The sequence below is a fragment of the Globicephala melas genome, chromosome 1 (assembly GCF_963455315.2).
Source record: "Globicephala melas chromosome 1, mGloMel1.2, whole genome shotgun sequence".
NCBI classification, from domain to species: domain Eukaryota; kingdom Metazoa; phylum Chordata; class Mammalia; order Artiodactyla; family Delphinidae; genus Globicephala; species Globicephala melas.
The window spans coordinates 79,633,390-79,658,165 of NC_083314.1; the positions used below are offsets into that span (position 1 = coordinate 79,633,390).

At 39.2% G+C, this 24,776-nt stretch overlaps 1 protein-coding gene and 1 non-coding gene across 6 annotated transcripts in view; one reads left to right on the plus strand and one right to left on the minus strand.

The window, feature by feature from the left end:
• Positions 1–571: 571 nt before the first annotated feature.
• Positions 572–24,776, plus strand: part of ARNT (aryl hydrocarbon receptor nuclear translocator) — a 62,610-nt gene continuing 38,405 nt past the window's right edge. For 4 of the 5 annotated variants that reach the window (XM_060299805.1, XM_030846401.2, XM_030846402.2 and 1 more), the window contains exons 1-2: positions 572–752; positions 23,573–23,684. In XM_060299805.1, coding sequence (XP_060155788.1) covers positions 728–752; positions 23,573–23,684 — 137 coding nt within the window. In that variant the 5' untranslated portion in view covers positions 572–727. The remainder of the gene's footprint in view (positions 753–23,572; positions 23,685–24,776) is intronic. The other variant, XM_030846399.3, reaches the window with a different exon arrangement.
• Positions 14,928–15,000, minus strand: TRNAR-CCU (transfer RNA arginine (anticodon CCU)). Its single transcript has one exon. It is a non-coding gene; the product is annotated as a tRNA-Arg (tRNA).

Sequence of the window (24,776 nt, forward strand, 5' to 3'; positions counted from 1 at the left end):
ATGTCCCTATCGTTGATCAAAGGAAGTTATCCCACTCTTAATCAAAATACATTGCCTCCTGTTTTGGCTGTCGGTATCTCTCCTACCAGACATAAGCGCCCAGATCCTCTTACACTACCAGTTCTATAGCAGGCATTCAAAACTTGCTGAACTTTTTCCCACTAGGGACAAAGGTCCTTAAAAGAGGAAAAAACTAGAAAGGATTACAAATCACGAAGTGAAGTTTAAGCAGTAAGGCACCTAAAGAAGATTTACAAAACAAATCATCTGCAGAGTGGCCAACCAGGCGAATCCACCACCCAGCGAAGCTTTTTAGTAAAATTATTTTTCACTGACGTCACTCGATCGCTGACCTCTAAGGTAGAAGAGGCGGAATTAGAGAGACAGCTGGACTTCTTCCTCGCCCTCCCTCCTCCACTGGACTGGCTGGCAGCTCCGTGGCCAGTCCTGCTTCTGGTCGTTTTGCGATTCCATTGGTCAGTTTTCCCGAGGAGGCTGGCCTTGGGGATGACCCCGCTCCCTCTAGGGGCGGGTCTCTCCGTCGTAGGGGCTGGGGATGGTGAGGCGGGGGGCGGTTGCTGCAGCCGCCATCTTGGATTCCGCGGTAGCATTGGCGGCAGTACGGCGCCGCGTCTGGGGAGTGGCTCTCCCCTCCCCCTCCCCCCGGTTCCTTGGCGGTGGCTCCTCCCACTGGGGGGGGGGTGCGGCGGCGGTGGCATCTACAGCTATGGCGGCGACTACTGCTAATCCCGGTGAGGAGACGGAGGACTGGGGTGCCTCTCAAGGAGGAGGGGCTGAAGGGCTTGGCAACTGGGTAGACCCAGCGCTGAGGGGCCGTAGTTGGGGCTGAGGGCGCTGAGACGCGTGGGGGTGGCTACGGGGCGGTGGGGGAGGGGAGTGACCTGGGGGAGGGGAGTGACCTGGGGGAGGGGCCCGCCCCTGGGGAACAGGGGAGACCCGAGGTGGAGGGAGGGAGCAGGCGGGTGGGAGTTGGGGATTCCTTGCCCCGAGTTCTGTTTGAGCAGCTGTCCGTGCGGGGCTGGCCCGCCTCCACTCTTGTGGCGGCTTTCTGGTGTGCGATGTAGTCCTCTTTCAGCCTTCTGCCCACTGTGGACCTGCTTGATGCCGAATAACTGTGGGCAGTGTGGCTCGTTTTACTTTAAAGGTAGTTGGGACTCATAGGATCATGTTGCTGTTTAGCTGAGGTGTTACTTCCAAACGTTTAGATTTTAAATTTTAAAAATCTTTGAATTCATACTCAGTTTCTTAAAAAAAAAGAAGCTGTACCTCCTCCCTCCCTATCCGAGGGCTATCCTTTGAAACTGCCTCTAGTGTCATTAGCTGCTGAAGGCAGAGGTTTGTGTAATGTTTGAGTTACAGGATAGATCTTGCCAACAGCAAGCATCCAGGACCCAGATTTAAATCTTGTTAGGTGGGTCAAGGCAGTTCCCATTCTTTAAGAAGAGTTCAGTTCATGCTATTTCTCAATGAACATCTCTTCTAAAGTGGGAGCTTGAACGTTAAAAATCTAGTCAGTCATGTCTAAAAGATGGAATGGGGTGTAGTGCAGCAGCAGGTCTAGACAGATCAGGTCTTCAAATTCCTAGTCCCAGTCCTCTTTCCAGTACATTACAGTTATTTCTCCCTAGGAAGTATTTCATTTAAGGGATCCTAGTTTACTTTGCTGACCTTGGCTATTCCCCAGAAATCCTTATCTTTGATAGCCTTAGAAAAGAAGTGAGAGGTGGGGGTGAATAACTTGAAAGTATGGTAGTGGGAAGGATTCACTGCTGTTCCCTTGTTAAAACTTAAACTGGATTTTTTTTCGTGTCTCTGAAAGGCAGTAGTATTTTACAGTACTCAGCTTTTGCTATTACAATTGAATCACTGAAATTTACTGTCTTTCCTACCATGTTTCTGGGAACAGACCTATTTAAAGAAGTTAATTTGTCACATGTCAATATCATATTTTTAAATCTTTTAAATATTTTAAGAGGAAAAGGATATAAAGTTAATGGCTAAAATTGCATTGCAGGAAGTGCTGAGTGATGGAATAAAATCAGAAAGATGCTATTATTATGGCAGACCTGACCTTGAAGTAAAATAACCTGTTAACTAGGGAGTAAATAAACAAGATTTTAAACTGATAACACATTGCAAAATACTTATATAACCCTAGTCAAGTTGCAAAGCATTTCTCTTATTAAGAGGTGGCCTGGGTAAAGAAGTTTAGTGCATATGTCAGAAGCTTTTTTCCCAGCAGTGTGGGTTGGGTTGCTTTATTTTGTTTTGTTTTTTAAACAACAGTAACCAGAATGACAATCTCTTGACCACATTTTCATTAGCTGATCAATATCAACTTAAAACTGTAAGCAGAAAATAACATTCATTTGTGCAGAATCCTTGCTTATGATGAAACAGTTACTTTGTTTATTGCCCTTTGGCAGCCTGCTTCTGCAGTTTTTAGGGTTCTTTTTTTGCGGACCTCTCACTGTTGTGGCCTTTCCCGTTGCGGAGCACAGGCTCAGCGGCCTTGGCTCACGGGCCTAGCCGCTCCGCTCGGCATGTGGGATCTTCCTGGACCAGGGCACGAACCCGTGTCCCCTGCATTGACAGGCGGACTCTCAACCACTGCGCCACAAGGGAAGCCCTAGGGTTCTTTTTCGATGTTGGATAATTCTCTCATCTCTTACAAGTTATTGATCCCAAGTTCAACACATGATAATTAAATTAGAAAGTGCATTTTCTTCCTTCAATTCTTGTTTTGCCCCTTTGTATCAAAAGGAAGAGATCATAGCTGCATTGTGGAGTTTTGATAGCCTGTTCCATTTTGGGAAATGAGGACCATAAATGTAGGGACACAGGGTGGGAATGAACTGTGCTCAGTGAAAAGAAAGTAAATGGTTTTCAGGTCAGAATTCTTTGTTGCATGGTCAAACCTTTAATCCTTAGAGTCATTTTAAGGACTAGGGACATCAGACTGATTTCTTTGAGTTTTTTCTACTTTGTCATTTTGCTAGTTAAGTTTCCCTATGGTTCTTGTTTGTTCTGTCCTCACATATGTCTGCAAAGAATTTTGGTAATAATTATTTAACTCTTCTAAGCTTCATTTAAGTTAATCCTTAGTGTTAATAACAATACTTGATGATCATTTTAGTTGTATTTAGAGTTTGATTTAGAGACTGTTGGTGTCCTTTCAGGGTCTTGCAGGGGAACTGGTTCCTTTGCATTTTTCTCTATGTCTTAACATGGTGCTGGATCAAAAGAAGAGTAAGATATAGTTTATACTCCACAATCTAAGAGTTACGTTGAAGTAATAGTTCTAATGTGGTGGTGGCTTTTTTCTGCGTAATTGATAATTCTTCATATTCTATTATTTTTCACTAATTCTACTTAGCAGTGGCAAGATAAGTGAGTGGGTGGGTGGTCCATGAAGTCTTAGGCTATATCTTTCTTGTCTACATAATACTAAACATTTTGAGAAACATTTAAAAAGTTGCACGTGTGATTTGTAATGTATCGGCTAAGGCACTGTTTGGGAATAGATTAGTTATTTGATTTATAATTCAGTATTCAAACCAGAGATGTGAATGAATTTTTAGGAGTGCAGTTTTCTTCTTCCTTGATTCTGGTGTTCTCTTTCCCAGGGACCTCTTTTTGTGGTATTAGGTACCATTTATTGTGGGTAGAGAACGGGTAGAAGGCAAAGGAAGGAACACACTTGTTTGGGTTTGTAAGGCTGACACTTAGGAAAACTTTTTTTTTCCACATAATTTTTACCTTCATAAATTATAGTTTTTAAAGCATCAATTAGCAGACTTCTTACCCATTACCTTTACTTAACCTTTTTCAGATACAGGAAAATAGGAATTTATGCAGTATAAAATTACAATGCCAAGATACTTTAAAAATTATATTCTATTGCAAAAACCTATTTCAAAAGTGTTTAAATATAGTTTACTAATTCAGCAATTGAAATACAATTAACATTTTTGAAAAAGAACCTTAATCCATATACTTTTTATGCTGTTCGAATTGTGGCACCAAACTGAATCTTTTCTGTTTTTTTAGAAATTAAGAAGTAGATACTTCTGCATTCTTGGAACTCTACTTTTCTTGTTGTTTTGAAATAGTGGTCTCTCACTTTACTTTTTTGCATTCCAGCCCTACTCCTCTACTCAAACAATCCACTAACAGATGAGAATATGTTGTTTCATGGATGTTTTGTGAAAGTCTTTTGTGGTTGTCTGCTATGGATGACTTTCTTCTAAGGCAGTAACAGTAGGGATTTCCACAGTACCAAGTGGTGGTTGATCTTCAAAAAACTAAATTGCAACACTCAAGGAAACTAAACACTTTTTCCTTGATTTTACTTAGGTTATGACATTTGGGGCATATTTAATTTCAAAACTAGTAAAATTTGAATCCTTAATTGTAGAAACTATCTTTGGAACCATCTTTTTTTTTCCCCCTTCAGGCTATTTACAATATTTATTTTAAATGTTAATTCCCTGGCGGTATAGTCCTGTATAGAGGTGCAAGGGTGACATTTCTGTCAGTGTTATCCAGTGTCTCTGTGGTTGTATAGCTGATCTTATTTAGATGTAACAGTAAAGGAATACATTTAAAGCTCTTGTGATATGCAAGGCCTGAGCTCAGTGGAGTCTATTTGGGCCCATCACCCACACCCAATGATAGGCCCTGCCTGTACAGCCATCTGTTTTTAAGAATGCTGCCTAATATGCCATGATGATTTCAATAAGTAGACATCAACGAATATTGGAGTTGGATTCAAGGTAACTCCTGTCATTTTACATGTAAGAAAACAAACCTAGAGAGAGGAACTGGCACATTTATTAAACATCTATTAAGTTCTTACTATATGCCAGGCTACACTTTCCTGTTTTGTTGGCTATTCTGTATGTTAGAAACCGTCTCTTAGTTTCCAAATAAATTCTCTAAATTTGCATCTCTTTTCATCATTTCTTCATTTTGTATTTGTCCCTTCACATTTTCTCTAGTTGAGTAGACAAACTAAGTTTATGACTTCAACAACTTAATTAGAATTTAAGTTCCATGAGAGTAGGACCTTTACCTCCCTTGTTCACCACAGCACCCTACTGCTCCCAGGGGTGCCTAGTACGTAGGACTACAGTTCAGTAAATGTTTGTTGAATAAATGAATGTTGTAAAACCTGGCATTAGAGGTTCATATCTTTATGCACTGTTAATATGAAAATACCTTTGAAAGGATAACACTAATTAAACCATTAACAACATGAATTAATTTATAATAGCTAACAATAATTATATGCCAGATATTGTTATAAATATATTACCTCACTTAATATTCATATATTTATCTCATTTAATATTTTTCTTTAAAAAAAGTTATTTATTTATTTTTTTAATTTTAGCTGTGTCTGGTCTTAGTTGTGGCGCACAGACTCCAGAGCACACGGGCTCAATAGTTGTGGCATGTGGACTCTCTAGTTGTGGTGCAGAGGCTCAGTAGTTGCGGTGCGCGGACTTAGTTGCCCTGCGGCATGTGGGATCTTAGTTGCCTGACCAGGGGTCGAACCTGGGTCCCCTGCATTGGAAGGCGGATTCTTAATCGTTGGACCACCAGGGAAGTCTCCTCATTTAATCTTTACAAGACTCCTATGAGGTATATATTAATATTCTTGTTTTCAGATGAGGAAACTAAGGCACAGAGTGAATAATTAGTTTGTCTGAAGTCACATAGCTAGTAGCGGGTAGAGACAGTTTTTTTGGGGGGTGGGTGGAGACATTTTGATTGCTGGCAGTCCGTCTACACAAATTTTTTTTTTTAGGAGTTTTTTTTTTCTTTTTTTAAATTAAAATATAGTTGATGTACAATATTATATGTTTCAGGTGTACAACATAGTGACTCACAATTTTAAAGGTTATATTCCATTTATAGTTATTATTAAATATTGGCTGTATGCCCTTTGTTGTACTATAGATCCTTGTAGCTTATTTATTTTATATATAGTAGTTTGTAGCTCTTAATCCCCTACCCTTATCTTGTCTCTCCCCTCTTCCTTCTCCCTACTAGTAACCACTAATTTGTTTTCTATATCTGTGAGTCTGTTTCTTGTTTGTTACGTTCAGGAGTATGTATTATTTTTTAGATTCCACATATAAGTGATATCATACATTGTTTGTCTTTCTCTGTTTGACTTATTTCACTTAACATAATACCCTCCAAGTCCATCCATGTTTTTGCAAATGGCAAGTTTCATTTTTATGGCTGAGTAGTATTCCGTTGTATATATGTACTACATCTTCTTTATCCATTTGTCTGTTGATGGACACTTAGGTTGCTTCCATATCTTGGCAATTGTAAATAATGCTGCTATGAACATTGGAGTACAAGTATCTTTTGTATTAGTGTTTTGTTTTGTTTTTTTTGGATAAATTCCCCCGAGTGGGATTGCTGGGTCATATGGTACTTTAATTTTTAGTCTTTTTTGGGAAACCTCCATACTGTTTTGCACAGTGGCTACGCCGTTTTACATTTCCACTAACAGTGTCTGAGGGTTCCTATTTTTCCACATCCTCACCAACATTTATTATTTGTGGTCTTTAGACAGTATTCTTTTTTTTTTTTTTTTTTTTTTTTTGCGATACGCAGGCCTCTCACTGTTGTGGCCTTTCCCGTTGCAGAGCTCAGGCTCAGCAGCCATGGCTCACGGGCCCAGCCGCTCCATGGCATGTGGGATCCTCCCGGACCGGGGCACGAACCCGTGTCCCCTGCATTGGCAGACGGGCTCTCAACCACTGCGCCACCAGGGAAGCCCTAGACAGTATTCTTAATTACTAAGTTATAAGACTTTCTCCATTGTGACTTAAAGTCACTTCCTACAGAAATGTGGCACAATGGATACTTTTTGAGGAGGAGGAGGGTGGGGTATTGTCTTTTTTAGTAGATGAAGAAGGTGAAATACCACGTCCAACAGCCAGGATGGCACAGTTGCTTGGATGGAGAAGTGAGTGCAAGGTGCTGAAAAAGTTGCTGGAAGAGTGTTGCAGTTCCTAAAATCGTTTCTATAACTTCTTGTATTCTTTCTTCATAGTTGTTTTTCACCTCTTTAAACAACTTTTACTGGAATCCTTAACTCTTACTGGAATCCTTCTCCTAGTTTTTCATACCCCATTATTGTCCCTTTTTGATGAACTTCTTGAATTTGGCTTCAGAGACACTGCATTGCTTGTTCTTTCTCACTGACTCTTCCTTCTTTGTTCCTTAGGCCTGCTCATTTTCTTTTTCTTGTTCATTATGCTTCTCCTTTTCTAGTCTCACTCCTGGGACTGGAGCTCTTAATTGATTAATTAATTAGTAAGCCAGTCAACTTCCTTCATTTCTATTTGCCCACCTACCTGCCTCAATTAAACATTTATTTGGTAACTACTGTATCTCCTTCCCTCATTTATCTTTTATATATTGAAGACTCTCTAAAATTTTTATTCCTGTCTTCTCACATAAGCTTCTTTTCCTGTATTTTCATCTATTTAAAAAAAAACTTTATTTGAATAACTGTAACATGTTTTTTTTATATATATATATATATATAGTCACTAGTATTTCCTTCAGATCTGCTGACCTTCCTAACTTTTCTGTATCTTTTGTGACTATTGCAGTTTTTCCAGTTCCCCAGGTTAAGCAATTAGATGTGTTTGGATTCTTTTATGTATTTATCTGATTTGTTATCACATCTTGTTTTTTTTTGCATTTAAAAAAGCATTTTTAAACATATAAGGATATTAAAACATATAAAACATTTTAACCATATAAAATATATACCCAAAATAGATGTATTTATTAATTTTTTAAAATTGATCTTTATTGGATTATAGTTGCTTTACAATGTTGTGTTAGTTTCTGCTGTACAGCAAAGTGTATCAGTTATACATATATGTATATCTACTCTTTTTTAGATTCTTTTCCCATATAAGTCATTACAGAGTATTGAGTATAGTTCCCTGTGCTATATAAGTAGGTTCTTAATTAGTTATCTGTTTTATATATAGTAGTGTGTATATGTCAATCCCAATCTCCCAAGTTATCCCTCTCCCCCTTTCCCCCTTGGTAACCATAAGTTTGTTTTCTACATCTGTGATTCTTAAAATATATTTATTTAAACATATATATGTTAAAAATTATTTTAATAAAAATTACCCATGCATATATTTAATGACTTAGTGTTACATGATTTGTTATAAAAACAGCAGTCCTCTACCCCTTCTCTCAGCTTCTTCTCCCCAGTGACATCCATTTTTATTTCTTTTAACCAAACTTTTAACTTTTGATTAAATAAAATGTCCCAGAAGTAAAAGGCAAGAGTTTTCAAATTGAAGGAGCCAGAACAATGAATGAAAAACTCACCCACTCAAGGCACATTATTATGAAATTTCAGCATCAAATACAAAGAGTATCCTATAAGCTCCAGAGAGAAGAAAATTGGTCAGTTAAAAATAAGAAGGGGGCTTCCCTGGTGGCGCAGTGGTTGAGAGTCTGCCTGCCGATGCAGGGGACACGGGTTTGTGCCCCAGTCCGGGAAGATCCCACATGCCGCGGAGCGGCTGGGCCCGTGTGAGCCATGGCCGCTGAGCCTGCGCGTCCGGAGCCTGTGCACCGCAGCGGGAGAGGCCACAGCAGTGAGAGGCCCGCGCACCGCAAAAAAAATAAATAGGTAAGGAATCAGATTAGTTTTGCTTCTCAGTAGTCACACTGGAAGATAGATGACAATGGAGCAATGCCTTCAAAATTCTGAGGGAAAGTAATCTCCAACTCAGAATTCCATACCTAGGCAAACTATCAGTTAGTGAAGTGGAAGAAAGATATTTTCACATACCCAAGGTCTCCCTTATACTCTTTCTCAGGAACTTACTAGGGGATGAGATTTACCAATAGGCGAGAGTAAACCAAGAAAGAGGAAACATGGAATACAGGAAAGAAGCAGTACAACAGGATACATCCATTTTGCATACATTGCTGTTAGTTACCCTGTTTTCAGTATTGTAACCTCACTTTCAAATTTGTCTGGTGTTCCCCAGTCCAGAGAACCTCTGGTTTACACTCTTCAGAGAATAAATCAGTTTTTTGACTGGGTGGTGGAGGGGCATTTTCCCTGCTGGAAGGGACGGGGAGAGGATCTGGGAATCCACCTGCTGCTTAAACAGATATCAAACTAATCCTTTTTATTTTAGCTTTCATTTGCCCTGCCTTCTACACCCCACACCTCATTTTTGATTAGTCTCGTTTCCCTGCTTCTATTCAAATTTTAAATCTGTCAAATTAATCTTTTAACTTACATTTTCTTCTTGTCACTCTGACTTAATATATTTTGTCTTTCAGTTGCTTATTGAATCAGATTTAAGATTTCATCTTGGCATTCAAGGCCTTCTTACAGTTGGCTAGCATTTGACATCTTATATTTTCTCCTGAATACAGACTCTGCTCTTTACAGGCCTGTTTCCCTACACCTCCTCACAGCTATGTTCATACCTCCCTTTATGATTTGCTCATGTTCTTTTGTCTATGTGGAATGTCTTTTTCCTCTTCTTTAGTTTTTCTGAGGTCCAGCTTGACCAACTTTTCTGAAACTTCCTGGCTGGCTGGCTGGCTGGCTGGCTGGTAGCTTTATTTCCTTTAGTTTTTCCTTCCTGTTGAGTACCTTCTCTGTGCTAGGGAGTGTGTCAGACCTTAATTTAAACCATCTCAATTATCTTTTTTTTCTCTAAATTTCTCTATCCTTTAGATCCCATAAAAACCTATTATTGAAAGTATGGAATTTATTTTTTATGGGAAAATTTTGTTTTTTCTTAGGAAAGTTACATATATTAGCTATTTAAAATTTAACTGGAAAAAGTTAATAGTAATAACATATAAAGTAAACTCAGTTTTACTAATGATAGAGAAATCCACATCAAACCAACAATGATAATCATTTTATACCTGGAAAATTAGTAAAAATTTGAAGATTGCTAAGGTCCAGTGCTGTTGGAGGTATGGATAATTTGATACCATTGGTGAGGTTCTTAATTGGTATGACCTTCTTGGAGGTTAATGGGCAGTTTTAAATATGCTCCTTTAGATCCAGTGAGTCATTTTTAGAAATTTTTTAGTTGTAGGTAATACTGGCATCTTTGCTTAAAGATATACAAGGATATTCATTGAAACATTATTTATGATAATGATAGTTTGAATGTCATAAATGTGTACGTTTGTACTATGAAATACTGTATAACTTAAAAAGAATGAGCTAACAGTATTTATTGACATGATATACCTTCCAAGATACATTGTTAATTGGAAAAAAATAAAAGTTTCAGAATAAATATAATATGGTCCCTCTCCTTTGTTATGTAAAAATTGCTAAAACCCTGTAATATATGGTGTATAGAAAAAGGTCTGGAAGGATTCGTATCAAAATGTTAACAGCAGTTTCCCATGGGGGAAGCTGGGGTATATGTGTGGAGGATTTTACTTTTGACTGTTTGCTTCTGTATTGAGTATTTTTAGAGACGTCTACATCTGAGTTTCTGTATATCCATATTTTAATATATTACTTTTGTAATGTAAAAATTAGTAATGGCAAAACCAGTTAACAAATTGGTGTTCGATATATTTTTACAAAGCTACTATTCAAGGCGTACTTTACAATGTGTCAGGCACTATTCACGTGCAGTATCTAATTTAATCTTCCCCAAAGGTAGGTACTGTCATTAGCTACATTTTACAGATAAACCCTGAGAGATTAAATAATTTGCCCAAGGTCATACGTAGTAAGTGGTAACCCTAGGATTGGAATCTAGATTTATCTCACTTTAGAGTTTGATTTGTGTTCTCTAAGATTTTCAATGCATGCCACACACATAGACACATGCACATAAATTTTCTTTTTAAAAAATTGGGATCACGCATTTCCTGATTGTAAAAGTAATATATGTTTAATGTAAAAGAGAAAACGAAATGGATATGTAGAAAATCAAATATAGGAGTCTCTAAATGCCATCCCATAGATAACGACTGTTAATAGTTTATTGTGTAACATTTGCTCACTCCATTCTAGCCATGATGTCATCCACACCATTTCTAGAACTTAGGCATGCTCTCACCTCTGGGTCTTTGCACTCTGCCTGGAATGCATTTTTCCCAGATACCTGCATGGTTTGTTCCTTTACCTCCTTCTGACCTTTCCTTAAATGTTAACCTTTTCAGCGAGGTCTTCCCTCAGCATCTAAAATTGCTGGAACCTTTATGTATTTCTGAGTTGACTCCCCTAGTTTATTTTTCTCCACATTTATCACTATATAACATATCGTTAGGTCAAACCAAATGAAATGACTATCCATTTTTTACCTATAAAATGTCAGTTTCGGGCTTCCCTGGTGGCGCAGTGGTTGAGAGTCCGCCTGCCAATGCAGGGGACACGGGTTCGTGCCCCGTTCCGGGAGGATCCCACGTGCTGTGGAACGGCTGGGCCCGTGAGCCATGGCCGCTGAGCCTGCGCGTCCGGAGCCTGTGCTCCGCAACGGAAGAGGCCACAGCAGTGAGAGGCCCGCGTACTGCAAAAAATAAATAAATAAATAAAATGTCAGTTTCATATTATCAACCCATTTTATATTTTAATCATTTCTCAATTTATCTTTCTCTTCCACTAACATGTAAAAAAAGTTAGGATTTTTGTCTCTTTTATTTATTGTTCTATCTCTAGGGCCTGCAACAATGCCTGGCATATAATAGGCATGCACTAAATAGAAATGAATTCTTCCAGGCTTTTGTTATGCATATAACCTTTATAAAGGATTATATTATATATAATTTTCTGTAGCTTATTTTTCCATATCATATATGGTGAATAACTTTCCATTTCAATCATATAGATCCACCTCAAAAATTTTTTTATATATTGAAATTTTTTTATTGTGGCAAAATACACATAAAATTTGCCTTTTTAACTTTTTAAAAATTTATTAACAATTTAAAAACAATTTTTATTTTATTTATTTCTTTTTGGCTGTGTTGGGTCTTTGTTGCTGCACACAGGCTTTCTCTAGTTGCGGCAAGCGGGGGCCACTCTTTGTTGTGGTGTGCGGGCCATCCATCACGGTGGCCTCTCCTGTTGTGGAGCCCGGGCTCTAGGCACACGGGCTCAGTAGTTGTGGCTCACGGGCTCTCAAGCGCAAGCTCAGTAGTTGTGGCGCACGGGCTTAGTTGCTCTGCGGCATGTGGGATCCTTCTGGACCAGGGAACAAACCCGTGTCTACTGCATTGTCAGGCAGACTCCTATCCACTGCGCCACCAGGGAAGCCCCTAAAATTTATTTTTAATTGAAGTGTAGCTGAATTACAATGTTGTGTTAATTACTGATGTACAGCAAAATGACTCAGTTACACCATTATATGTACATTATTTTTCATATTCTTTTTAACTATTTTTAAGTGTACAGGTCAGTGGCATTAGTATAGTCACATTGTTATGCAGCCATCACCACCATCCACTTCCAGAACTTTTTCATCTTGCAAAATTAAAACTCTGTACTTATTAAACAATTACTTCCTGTTCCCCAGTCCCTCCAGCCCACGCCGCCATTCTGCACTCTATGAATCTGACTATTCTAGGTACCTTATATAAGTGGAATCCTGCAGTATTTGTCTTTTTGTGACTGGATTATTTCACTTAGCATAATATTTTCAAGGTTCATCCATGTTGTAGCATGTTGCAGAATTTCCTTCTTTTTAAAGGCTGGATAGTATTCCATTGGATGTATATGCTATGTATTTAAAGATCCATTCATCTTGATCAACACTGGGTTGCTTCTTCCTCTTGGCTTTTGTGACTAATGCTGCTTTGAACCTGGGTGTTGTACAAGTGTCTTTTCAAGACCCTACTTTCAAATTTCAGTTCTTTTTAGTATATGCCCAGAAGTGGAATTGCTGGATTATATATTCATTGTAGTTTTAATTTTTTGAGGAATTTCCATACTATTCTCAGTAGTGGCTGCCACTTTTACATTCCTACCAAAAGTGTACAATAGTTTCAATTCCCTCACATCCTTGTTAACACATATTATTATTTTTTTTATTTTTCATGGTGTCCATCCTAATGGGTGTGAGGTGATATCTCAGTGTAGTTTTGATTTGCATTTCTCTAATGATTAGTGATATTAGGCATCTTTTCATGTGCTTATTGGCCATTTGTATATTTTCTTTGGAGAAACATGTTCAAGTCCTTTGTCCATTTTTTAATTAGGTTGTCTTTTTTTGTTGTTGTTGAGTCATAGGAGTTCTTTATGTATTCTGGATTTTAATCTCATCACACACATGGATCACAACTGTTTTCTCCCATTCTGTGGGTTGCCTTTTTACTCTGTTGATACAGTGTTCTTTGATGCACAAAATTTCTAATTTTGATGAAGTCCAATTTATCTATTTTTTACTTTTGTTGCTTGTGCTTTTGATATATCCAAGAAATTGCCACATCCAGTGTCATGAAGCTTTTTCCCTGTTTTCTTCTATGAGTTGCATACTTTTTGCTCTTACGTTTAGATCTTTGATCCACTTTGAGTTAATTTTTGTATATTAGGTAATGTAAGGAAGGATACAACTTCATTTTTTTTAACATGCAGGTATCCAGTTTTCCCAGCACCATTTGTTGAAAAGATTATCCTTTCCCCATTGAACGGTTGTGACACTCTTGTTGAAAATCGTTTGACCGTATATGTGAGGTTTTATTTCTGGGCTCTGTATTCTATTTTGTTGGTCTATGTGTCTGTCTCTATGCCACTGTCACACTATTTTGATTACTGTAGCTTTGTGATGCATCAACATTTTAATGGTGAGTATTTGAGTACTCTCTTTATCCAGTATTAAAGGCAGTTATAATGCTTGGGCATGTAACAAAAGACATGCATAAAAGAGGTTTTGTATTTTGAGTTTAGATGCAGTTTATTATAAATATAATTTGGAGGTAGGTTTTAGGAATAATAAGTAAAATATTAAAAAACACATCCAGGACTTCTCTGGTGGCACAGTGGTTGGGAGTCTGCCTGCCAGTGCAGGGTACATGGGTTCGATCCCTGGCCCGGGAGGATCCCACATGCTGCAGAGCAGCTGGGCCTGTGTGCCATGACTGCTGAGCCTGCGCTCTAGAGCCTGAGAGCCACAACTACTGAGCCCTTGCCCCTAGAGCCGGTGGTCTGCTGCGGGAGAGGCCACAGCAATGAGAGGCCCGTGCACCACAGGGAAGAGTGGTCCCTGCTCCCCACAACTGGAGAGGGCCCGCGTGTAGCAGCAAAGACACAACGCAGCCAAAAATAAAAATGAGTAAATAGGGCTTCCCTGGTGGCGCAGTGGTTGAGAGTCCGCCTGCCGATGCAGGGGATGCAGGTTCGTGCCCCTGTCTGGGAAGATCCCACATGCCGTGGAGCGGATGGGCCCGTGAGCCATGGCTGCTGAGCCTGCGCGTCCAGAGCCTGTGCTCTGCAACGGGAGAGGCCACAACAGTGAGAGGCCCGCATACCGCAAAAAAAAAAAAAAAAAAAAGAGTAAATAAATAGGTTTATGAAAAAAAGAAAACACATCCAAAGTGGTTCATATTTTATACAAGGTAGGAATATGATGAATTATTGTTATCAACATTTCTTTTTGAACATTTCATTATCTGTTCAACTTTTAATGCTTCCTTTATCATTTCTGTTTTCCTCATTCATGTTTTCAATGACTTAGTTTTATATTATTTCTCCTATTTCAGGAAAGGAAGTCACATTTAGTTAAAATTTATTTATTTATTTATTTGGGTGTGCTGGGTCTTAGTTGTAGCACGCGGGATCTTCATTGCCGCGTGCAGGATCTTTTTTGCAGCATGCGGGATCTTTAGGTGCAGCATGCGGGATGTAGTTCCCTGACCAGGGATCGAACCTGGGCCCCCTGCATTAGGAGTGCGGAGTCTTAACCACTCAACCATGAGGGAAGTCCCGAGAAGTACCTTTTCTATAAATTTGGGAGACTGTGTTGACTAAAATATTTACTATTTTTCTGTAATTTATGTCAAGTTATGATTTTAATAGAAGGTGCTTTTGTTCAGTGCACTAAGAATACTCCTTAACTGTGCTACACTTAACATCACGCTAAGTTCCTCTTCCATTTAAAAGGAGCTAATCTTAGTAAGTTAAATCCAGAGTATGTTAAAAGAATCATACATCATTATTATATTAGGTCCTCGGGCCTGTAGTGACAAATTACCACAAACTAGAGGGCTTAAAACAACAGAAATTTATTCTCTTGCAGCTCTGGAGACTCAGCGTCCGAAATGAAGATATTGGCTGGTTAGGTTCCCTCTTTTCTAGGTTGTAGACACATCACTCCAGTCTCTGTATCCAAATGTCTGTCTCATTACGTTTATAAAAACAGCAGTCATTGGATTTAGAGCCCATCCTAACTCGATATGATCTCCGTCTTCACTAATTATATCTTCAGAGACCCTATTTCCAAGTAAGGTCACATTCTGCGTCTCTGTGGACATGCATTTTTACACTCTTCAGCCCACTACAATTTATTGAGCAAGATTTATTCCAGGAACTCAAGGATTGGTCACCCTGAGAAAACCTATATACTTGGGTCGTTAACAAACTAAAGGGGGAAAAATGATTGTATCAATAAATGCTTTATAAAAACATTTGTTTCTGATTTTTAAAAATCCATTCCTGATTTAAAGAAAAAAAGACTATTAAATCAGAATATGGGAATTCCTGAGCAGTCCAGTGGTTAAGATTTGGTGCTTTGCTGTCACTGCCGTGGGCCTGAGTTCAATCCCTGGTCAGGGAACTAAGATCCCACGAGCTGCATGGCATGGCCAAAAAAAAAAAGTGAGTAAATAAAGAGATTCTTAACCTTTTGTATCACGTGGACCCCTATGACTGGTGACATTTGTTGAACGCTTCTTCAACCTCATTGGGTCATTGTGGGAATAAATGAGAGGCACACAAGTTGCCCAGCACAGTGCCTGGCACACAGTGAAGACATAGAAAAAAATTAGTCATTATTATCACTGATTATCCATGCACTCACTGTAAAGCCAAGGAGTAACACTTTTGCTTCGAGGCTTCAAAAGTTCTCATCACACTTTTTGTGTTGCATCCACTCCTAAATAAAAACCTTCTCTGGTCTGGGCCAAGTTGGAGACCCTGGTGAGGGGCAGAAAGACTTGCACATGGGAGGAAACTCTGGTGAGCTGGTGGGGCAGGTCCCTAGGCCCCCAGATCACCCTGGCGTGCAGCTTGCTCTCCCTGTTGAACCCATAGAATGTTGTTCAGAGTGTAAATAACACTACATAGTATTTTGAAAAATCAATTCTATTAAAAATATAGCTATCAGAATATAAAAAATTACAAATTTGTAATACAAAAATTAATGTTTCTTCTTTATTAACACAATAAATAAGATGTAGTGACAAGTCTAATAATTGCCATATTCTCAAAGTAGTATTGAATGTAACAGTAATTCTAGATATCTGTAATAACTGTCATGTGATATCTGATTTTATTGATGACAAAATCACAGATACTGCTAAAACTACTGTTATACTGTACTTTCATGATTGAAGGAAATGCTAAATTTCAGCTAGAGATTAATGAAAGTAAAGAAAGAAAATTGTTCTTCATACAAGTTTACCGGTGGATTTTATCCATTGACACACAGATTAAGAACCCTTGCAATAATGCAGTAAGAGAAGGAAACTAATTACTAGTGTAGGGCTTCCCTGGTGGTGCAGTGGTTGAGAGTCCGCCTGCTGATGCAGGGGACATGGGTTCGTGCCCCGTTCCGGGAAGATCCCACATGCCGTGGAGCGGCTGGGCCCGTGAGCCATGGCTGCTGAGCCTGTGCGTCCGGAGCCTGCGCTCCGCAACGGGAGAGGCCACAGCAGTGAGAGGCCTGCGTACCGCAAAAAAAAAAAGAAAAAAAAAAAGACTGTTTGCTTTTTTTACTGTTGAGTTTTGAGAGTTCTTTTTATATTCTAGATACAAGTCCTTTGTCCTTTGTTGCAATGTTTTTCCCACTCTGTAACTTGTCTTTTGATCCTCTCACAGTCTTTCACAGAGCAAAAGTTTTTCATTTCAGTGATGTCCTTCACAGAGCAAAAGGTTTTCATTTCAGTGATGTCCAGTTTGCCAGTTTTTCCTTTCGTGGATCATGCTTATGGTACCAAGTCTGAGAACTCTTTGACTAGCCCCTAGATCCTGCAGATTTTGTCCTATTTTTTTAAAAATTTATTTTTATTTATTTATTTTTGGCTGTGTTGGGTCTTCATTGCTGCGTGTGGGCTTTCTCTAGTTCCGGCGAGCGGGGGCTACTCTTCGTTGCCGTGCGCGGGCTTCTTATGCGGTGGCTTCTCTTGTTGCCGAGCACAGGCTCTAGGTGCACAGGCTTCAGTAGTTGTGGCACGTGGACTCAGTAGTTGTGGCTCACGGGCTCTAGAGCGCAGGCTCAGTAGTTGTGGCACACGGGCTTAATTGCTCTGCGGCATGTGGGATCTTCCCAGACCAGGGATCGAACCCGTGTTCTTTGCACTGGCAGGCGGATTCTTAACCACTGCGCCGCCAGGGAAGTCCGACTCCTGTGTTTTTTTCTAAAAGTTACATAGTTTTACACTTTACATATAAGTCCATGATCCATTTTGATTAATTTTTGTATAAGGGGTCAAGGTTCATTTTTTGGCCTATGGATGTCTAGTTGCTCTAGCACCATTTGTTGAAAAGGCTATCTTTCCTCCATTGAATTGCTTTTGCACTTTTGTCAAAATCATTTGGGCATATTTGTGTGGGTCTGTTTCTGGGTTCCATCGATCTAAGTGTCTGTCCCTTTGCCAGGGCCACACAGTCTTAATTGCTGTAGCTATATTAGAAGTCTTTCAGGTAGATTTTTCTCCCACTTTTTCTTTGTTTTAGCTATTATAGTTTCCTTACCTTCCTGTATAAATTTTAGAATGGTCATGTTTAATTTTTTATTTATTTTTATTTTTTTTGTGGTACACGGGCCTCTCCCTGTTGTGGCCTCTCCCGTTGCGGAGCACGGGCTCCGGACGCGCAGGCTCAGTGGCCATGGCTCACGGGCCTAGCCTCTCCGTGGCATGTGGGATCTTCCCGGACCGGGGCATGAACCTGTGTCCCCTGCATCGGCAGGCGGACTCTCAACCACTGTGCCACCAGGGAAGCCCCATGTTTAATTTTTTTTTTTTTTTTTTGGGTACGCGGGCCTCTCACTGCTGTGGCCTCTCCCGTTGCGGAGCACAGGCTCCGGACGCGCAGGCTCAGCGGCCATGGCTCACGGGCCCAGCCGCTCCGCGGCATGTGGGATCTTCCTGGACCAGGGCACGAACCCGTGTCCCCTGCATCGGCAGGTGGACTCTCAACCATTGCGCCACCAGGGAAGCCCTAATTTTTTAAAAACATTTTTTAGTTAAAAACATTTTTTTTAATACAATTAGTTTTTTAGTTTTTTTTTTTTTTTTACCATTAGTTTTTTTTTTATTTTTGGCTGCGTTTGGTCTTCATTGCTGTGTGCAGGCTTTCTCTAGTTGCGGCGAACAGGGGCTACTCTTCATTGCAGTGCACAGGCTTCTCATTGCAGTGGTTTCTCTTGTTGTGGAGCACGGGCTCTAGGCATGCGGGCTTCAGTAGTTGAGGCACATGGGCTCAGTAGTTGTGGCTTGCAGGCTTAGTTGCTCCGTGGCATGTGGGATCGTCCCAGTCCAGGGATCGAACCTGTGTCCCCTGCATTGGCAGGTGGATTCTTAACCACTGTGTCACCAGGGAAGTCCCTAGAATGGTCATGTTTATATCTTCAGAAACATCTGGGTAGAATTTTGATAGGAATTGCATTAAACCTGTTTATCAGTTTGAAGAGAATTAACATCTTTTGTTGAGTCTTCCAATCCATGAACATGGTATGTCTCTCCATTTATTTAGGTCTTTGGTTCTTTGATCAGCATTCTTTCAGCATACAAATCTTGTGCCTGTTTGACAGATTTATACTTAAATATTTTTTCTTTTTTGAAGTGGTTATGAATGGTTTTATAGTTTAAATTTTGATGCCCATGTGTTAATTGCTAGTATATAGAAACACAATTGATTTTTGTATATTTATTTTGTATACTGCAACTTCGTTGAATTCACTTATTTGTTCTAGGAGGGTTTTTTGTTTGTTTTGGTAGATTCCTTAGGATTTTCTGCAAAGACAATCATGTAATCTGCAAATGGGGGCAGTTTTATTTTTTCCTTTCTGATCTGTATGCCTTCTATTTCCTTTTCCTGCACTTTTGCACAGGCTAGAACTTCCCACACTATGTTTAAATAAGTGATGAGAGTGAACATTTTTTCCTAGTTCCCAAATCTTAGGGAGAAAACATTGTCTTTCACCATTAAGTATAATATTAGCAGTAGTTTTTTTTTTCTTTCTTTTTGTAGATACTTTTATCAAGGTGAGGACGTTTCACTTTATTTTAATTTTTCTATGTTTTTATCAGAATGGGTATTGAATTTTAGCAAATACTTTTTATGCATAGGCTGATATGATCATGTTATTTTTCTTCTTAGCCAATTAATATGTTGATTGATTTCAAGTATTGAACCAGTTTACTTCCCTTGAATAAAACACATGGTCATGTTGTATAGTTCTTTAGCTATTGCTAAATTCTGTTTGCTAAAATTGCTAAATTTTATTTACTAATATTTTGTTAAGGATTTTTGCATCTATTTTCATGAGGAACATTGATCTCTAGTTTTTGTTTTGTTTTTCTACTGTCTTTGTCTGGTTTTTGTATCAGGGTAATACTAGCTTCAAAAGATGAATTGGTAAGTGTCCCCTTCCTCAAATAGTTTCTGGAGGAGATTGTGTAGCATTGCTGTTAGTTCTTTAAATGTTTGGTCGCATTCTCCAGTGAAATCAGCTTGACCTAGAATTTTTTTTTTTTGAGAGTGCTTAAATTATGAATTCAGTTTTCTAATAGGTATGAGGCCATTCATATCAACTATTTTGTGTTTGAACAGTTGTTTTAGTTTGTATTTTTTAAGGAATTGATCCTTTTGGTCTAAGTTGTCAAATTTATGTGTGTAAGTTTTAGTATTCCTAATTATCTCTTAGATTTCTTCAGGGTCTCTAGTGATATCCCTGGGTTTTTTTCCCTGATTTTGGTAGTTTGTGTGTTGTGTGTCTTGCTAGAGGTTTGTCAATTTTATTGATCTATTTAAAGAATTCTTTGTTTTATTTTTAAATTGTTTTTCTGTTTTAAAATTTTATTATTTTGTGTTTTCCATTATTTCTTTCCTTTTGCTTGCTTTGCGTTTATTTATTTATTTATTTATCCTAGGTTCTTGAGGTGAAAGTTTAGATGATTTATTTGACTTTTCCTCTTTTCTAATATAGCATTTTAATGACTATAGCTTCTGGGGTGTCCCACAAATTTTACCATCTTGTAATTTCATTAAAATTTTTAAAAATAAATTTATTTATTTATTTATTTTTGTCTGTGTCGGGTCTTCGTTGCTATGCATGGGCTTTCTCTAGTTGCAGCGAGTGGGGGCTGCTCTTTGTTGTAGTGCGTGAGCTTTTCATTGCAGTGGCTTCTCGTGTTATGGAGCACGGGCTCTAGGCACACGGGCTTCACTAGTTGTGGCACAGGGGTGGGCTCAGTAGTTGTGGCTTGCGGGCTGTAGAGTGCAGGCTCATTAGTTGTGGTGCACGGGCTTAGTTGCTCCGCGGCATGTGGGATCTTCCCGGACCAGGGCTTGAACCTGTGTCCCCTGAATTGGCAGGCGGATTCTTAACCACTGCGCCACCAGGGAAGTCCCTCATTTTAATTTTAGTTCACTGTACTTTTTATTCCCTTTGAGACTTTCTCTTTGACTGATTATTTAGAAATGTGTTATTTAATGTCCAAGTGAATGGAGATTTTCCTGTTATCTTTCTGTTACTGATTTCTAAATAGTTTGATTCCACTGTGGTTGGAGAATCCAATCGATGATTATTTTATTTATTTGTTTGTTTTTTAAATTTTTGGCTGCACTGGGTCTTCCTTGCAGCGTGCGGGCTTTTCGTTGTGGGTTTCTCTCTAGTTGCGGGCTCAGGAGCATGCGGGCTCAGTAGTTGTGACACGCAGGCTTCTCTCTAGTTGTGGCTCGCAGTTTTGGTTGCCTCGTGGCATGTGGGATCTTAGTTCCCCAACCAGGGATCGAACCCGCATCCCCTGCATTGGAAGGCGGATTCTTCACCACTGGACCACCAGGGAATTCCCGCAATTCTTTTATACTTGTTGAGGTTTGTTTAAAGGCCCAGGATATGGTCTATCTTGGTATATGTTCTGGGGACACTTGAAAAGAATGTATATCTGCTGTTGTTGGGTGTAGTGTTTTTATAAATGTTAATTGGACCCTGTTGATTGAGGTATCATTGAGAACTTCTATATCTTTCCTGATTTTCTTTTTTTCTTTTAAGTTCTCTTTAATACTTATTTATTTTATTTTGGCTGTGTTGACTCTTAGTTGAGGTATGCCAGATCTTTGTTGGCGGCATACCGGATCCTCCCCTGCGGTGCGGACTCCTCGTTGTGGCGCGCGAGCTTCTCTGTAGTGGCGCGTGGGTTGCAGAGCGTGTGGGCTCTATAGTTGTGGCGTGCGGGCTCCAGAGCTTGTGGGCTCTGTAGTTTGCAGCACGTGGGCTCTCTAGTTGTGGCCCGCATGCTTAGAAGTTGCAGCGCGCAGGCTTAGTTGCCCCGCAGCATGTGGGATCTTAGTTCCCTGACCAGGGATCAAACCCACGTCCTCTGCATTGGAAGGTGGATTCTTAACCCCTGGACCACCAGAGAAGTCCCTGTTTAGCTATAGGTCTGCTGGTGACAAATCCTCCTTAGTTTTCCATCATCAGAGAATGTGATTTCCCACTCATCTCTTAAACTTTTTTTTTAATTTTTAAAAATTTTAAAAATTTTATTTAATTTTGGCTGAAGCAGAAGTAGTATATGACATTTAATAAGAAAATTTTGTAAAATAAATTAATGGAGAATGGAGGACTTTCCTATTAGATAATTCAAATGTACTATAAAGCTGTAGTTATCAAACATGTTCAGTATTGACATAGGAGCTGGAAAATATATTAATACAGAATAAAAGTATAGAAAGAGATCAATTATTTGCAGACACCTAAAAGTAAAGTAAAGTAAGTAAAGTAGTAAAGTAAAAGTAAAGTAGTAAAGGAGTCATTTCCGATAAGTGAGGAAAGGATGGATTATCCCATAAATGATATTAGAATAATTATCTAACCATGTGTAAGAAAATAATCAGAGTCCTGCCTTATGCCAGGTAGGCATAAATAGTAAATTCCATATGGATTAAAAATCTAAATGTGAAACACAAAAGTATTATAAGAAAATATAGAAATAATCTCGAGGGTGGGGAGCTTTCCTAAGTAAGACAGAAATCCCGGAATTATTTAGGAAAACACTGATAAATTTTACAGCATAAAATTGTGAAATGTTATATATTTAAAGGCTAAGGTAGGTGATGAAAAATATTTGTAATACATAACAGGCATATATTATCTTTTATATATTGATATCCTTTAATATCCTTTATATACTGATAGATCTTACAAATTCATTAGAAAAAGATATTCAGTATAAAAATATTAAAGATATGAAGAGTCAACTCATTGATTTCAGATGACTAATGTAAAAAGATACAAGAATTACAACAAATACTGTACCATTTTTACCTGTCAGGTTTGGTGAAATTAAAAAGTATAATATGCAGTTCTGGTGAGGGAAATAGGTACTCTCATATCCTGTTAGTGGGAGCAAAAATTGTAGCAGGCTTTCTGGAACATAATTAGCCATGACCAAATGTGCCTGTTTTTGATCAGAGAGATAGGTGTATATAATCTGAGGGAAAAAATAAGAAATAAAATGAGCTCAACTTAAAAAAAAAAACACATTTGTTTATTTATTTGGCTGCACTGGGTCTTCGTTGCAGCACGTGGGATCTAGTTCCTTGACCAGGGATCAAACCCGGGCCCCCTGCATTGGGAGCGCAGAGTCTACTGGACCACCAGGGAAGTCCCTACTCTATATAGTTTTTTTTTGAGTATTGGAATTTAGGTGATTTTTTAAATTTTGGGTTTTTTTTGTATTTTCCAAAAAAAATAAATCAGAGGAGCTAAGTTATGTATATTTGTTGCATTAGTGAAATATGTAAACCAATTTGTGTGTGTGTTTTAGATTAATATTATGTCACTATTACCAGCTTTTAAAAGAGAAGGCTATAGAATATAGTGCTACCTCTTCCAAACTGTATGAAGTTGGGGGAATTGAAGTGTAGGGAAATCTTTTCTCAGGGTAAGAATTCAAGAAAAGCAGCCTGGACGTGAGCATTTGGGTTTTCTAGCAAACTCCTGAGATTTTATCCATAGCTTGAGCCTTTCTTCTAGCCAGTTTGATGATGATGATAAGCAAGAACAATCTTTTTAAAATCTGTATTTCTGTTTTTCTCTGACAGAAATGACATCAGATGTACCATCACTGGGTCCAGCCATTGCCTCTGGAAACCCTGGGCCTGGAATTCAAGGTGGAGGAGCCATTGTCCAGAGGGCTATTAAGCGGCGACCAGGGTGAGTTTGAGTGTACTATGTTACAAATGTCTCTCCTTTAAACCAGCCTGATTTTGTTAGTCGCTGAACCATCTATTCCTAACCCTCTCACTTCTTCTGGCTACTTACTACACTCCTATCAGATAACTTTCTTTAATCCCTGGATTTTTCTTTGTATGGAATTGATGTCTTTATCTTAGTTTCTTACAAGCAGTTTTATTTTGTTTTTTAAAACAAAAATCTCTAAGAGGTAAAGGACTCTGGCTAAGCCCAAAGATTTCACCATTGCTGAGAAAATTTCACTGCTTTCATTAAGCTTTGTATCTGCATTGTCAAAATTTTTTTGGTAGGCCTTTTTTTTTTCTTGGCTGCGTTGGGTCTTCGCTGCTGCACTTGGGCTTTCTCTAGTTGCAGCAGGCAGGGGCTACTCTTAGTAGCGGTACATGGGCTTCTCATTGCGGTGGCTTCTCGTTGTGGAGCACGGGCTGTAGGTGCGTAGGCGTCAGTAGTTGCAGCACACGGGCTTAATAGTCACGACACAAGGGCTCTAGGGCGCGCGGGCTTCAGTAGTTGTGGTGCTCAGGCTCCGTAGTGGTGGCTTGCGGGCCCTAGAGCGCAGGCTCAGTAGTTGTGGTGCACGGGCTTAGTTGCTCCATGGCATGTGGGATCTTCCCAGACCAGGGATCGAACCTATGTCCCCTGCATTGGCAGGTGGATTCTTAACTACTGTGCCACCAGGGAAGTCCCTGGTAGGCTTTTTACTTTTCTGAATTTAGAGAATGCTGAACTGTAGAATATGTCTCCTTTAAGTTATTGATCTGTTGCCTTGCTTGGAACCTAGAGTCCATTCAGTTCCAAAATTATTTATTAGATGCCTCATTAGTGTAAGTCATTGTGCCGATTGCTACTAGGATACAGAGGTAAATAAGGCACAGTCTTCGTCTTTTAGTTGCTTATGTTCTGAAAGGGATAATCACTACATGCATAAATATAATTCAAGATAGAATATGCCAGGTTTGCTAAGAAAGGAGCAGATACACTGCTGTGTTCCAGTGTATGGGAATACCACCATTGGTTGTTAGAAATTGGGAAAGGCTTCAGAAAAGAGGTTGC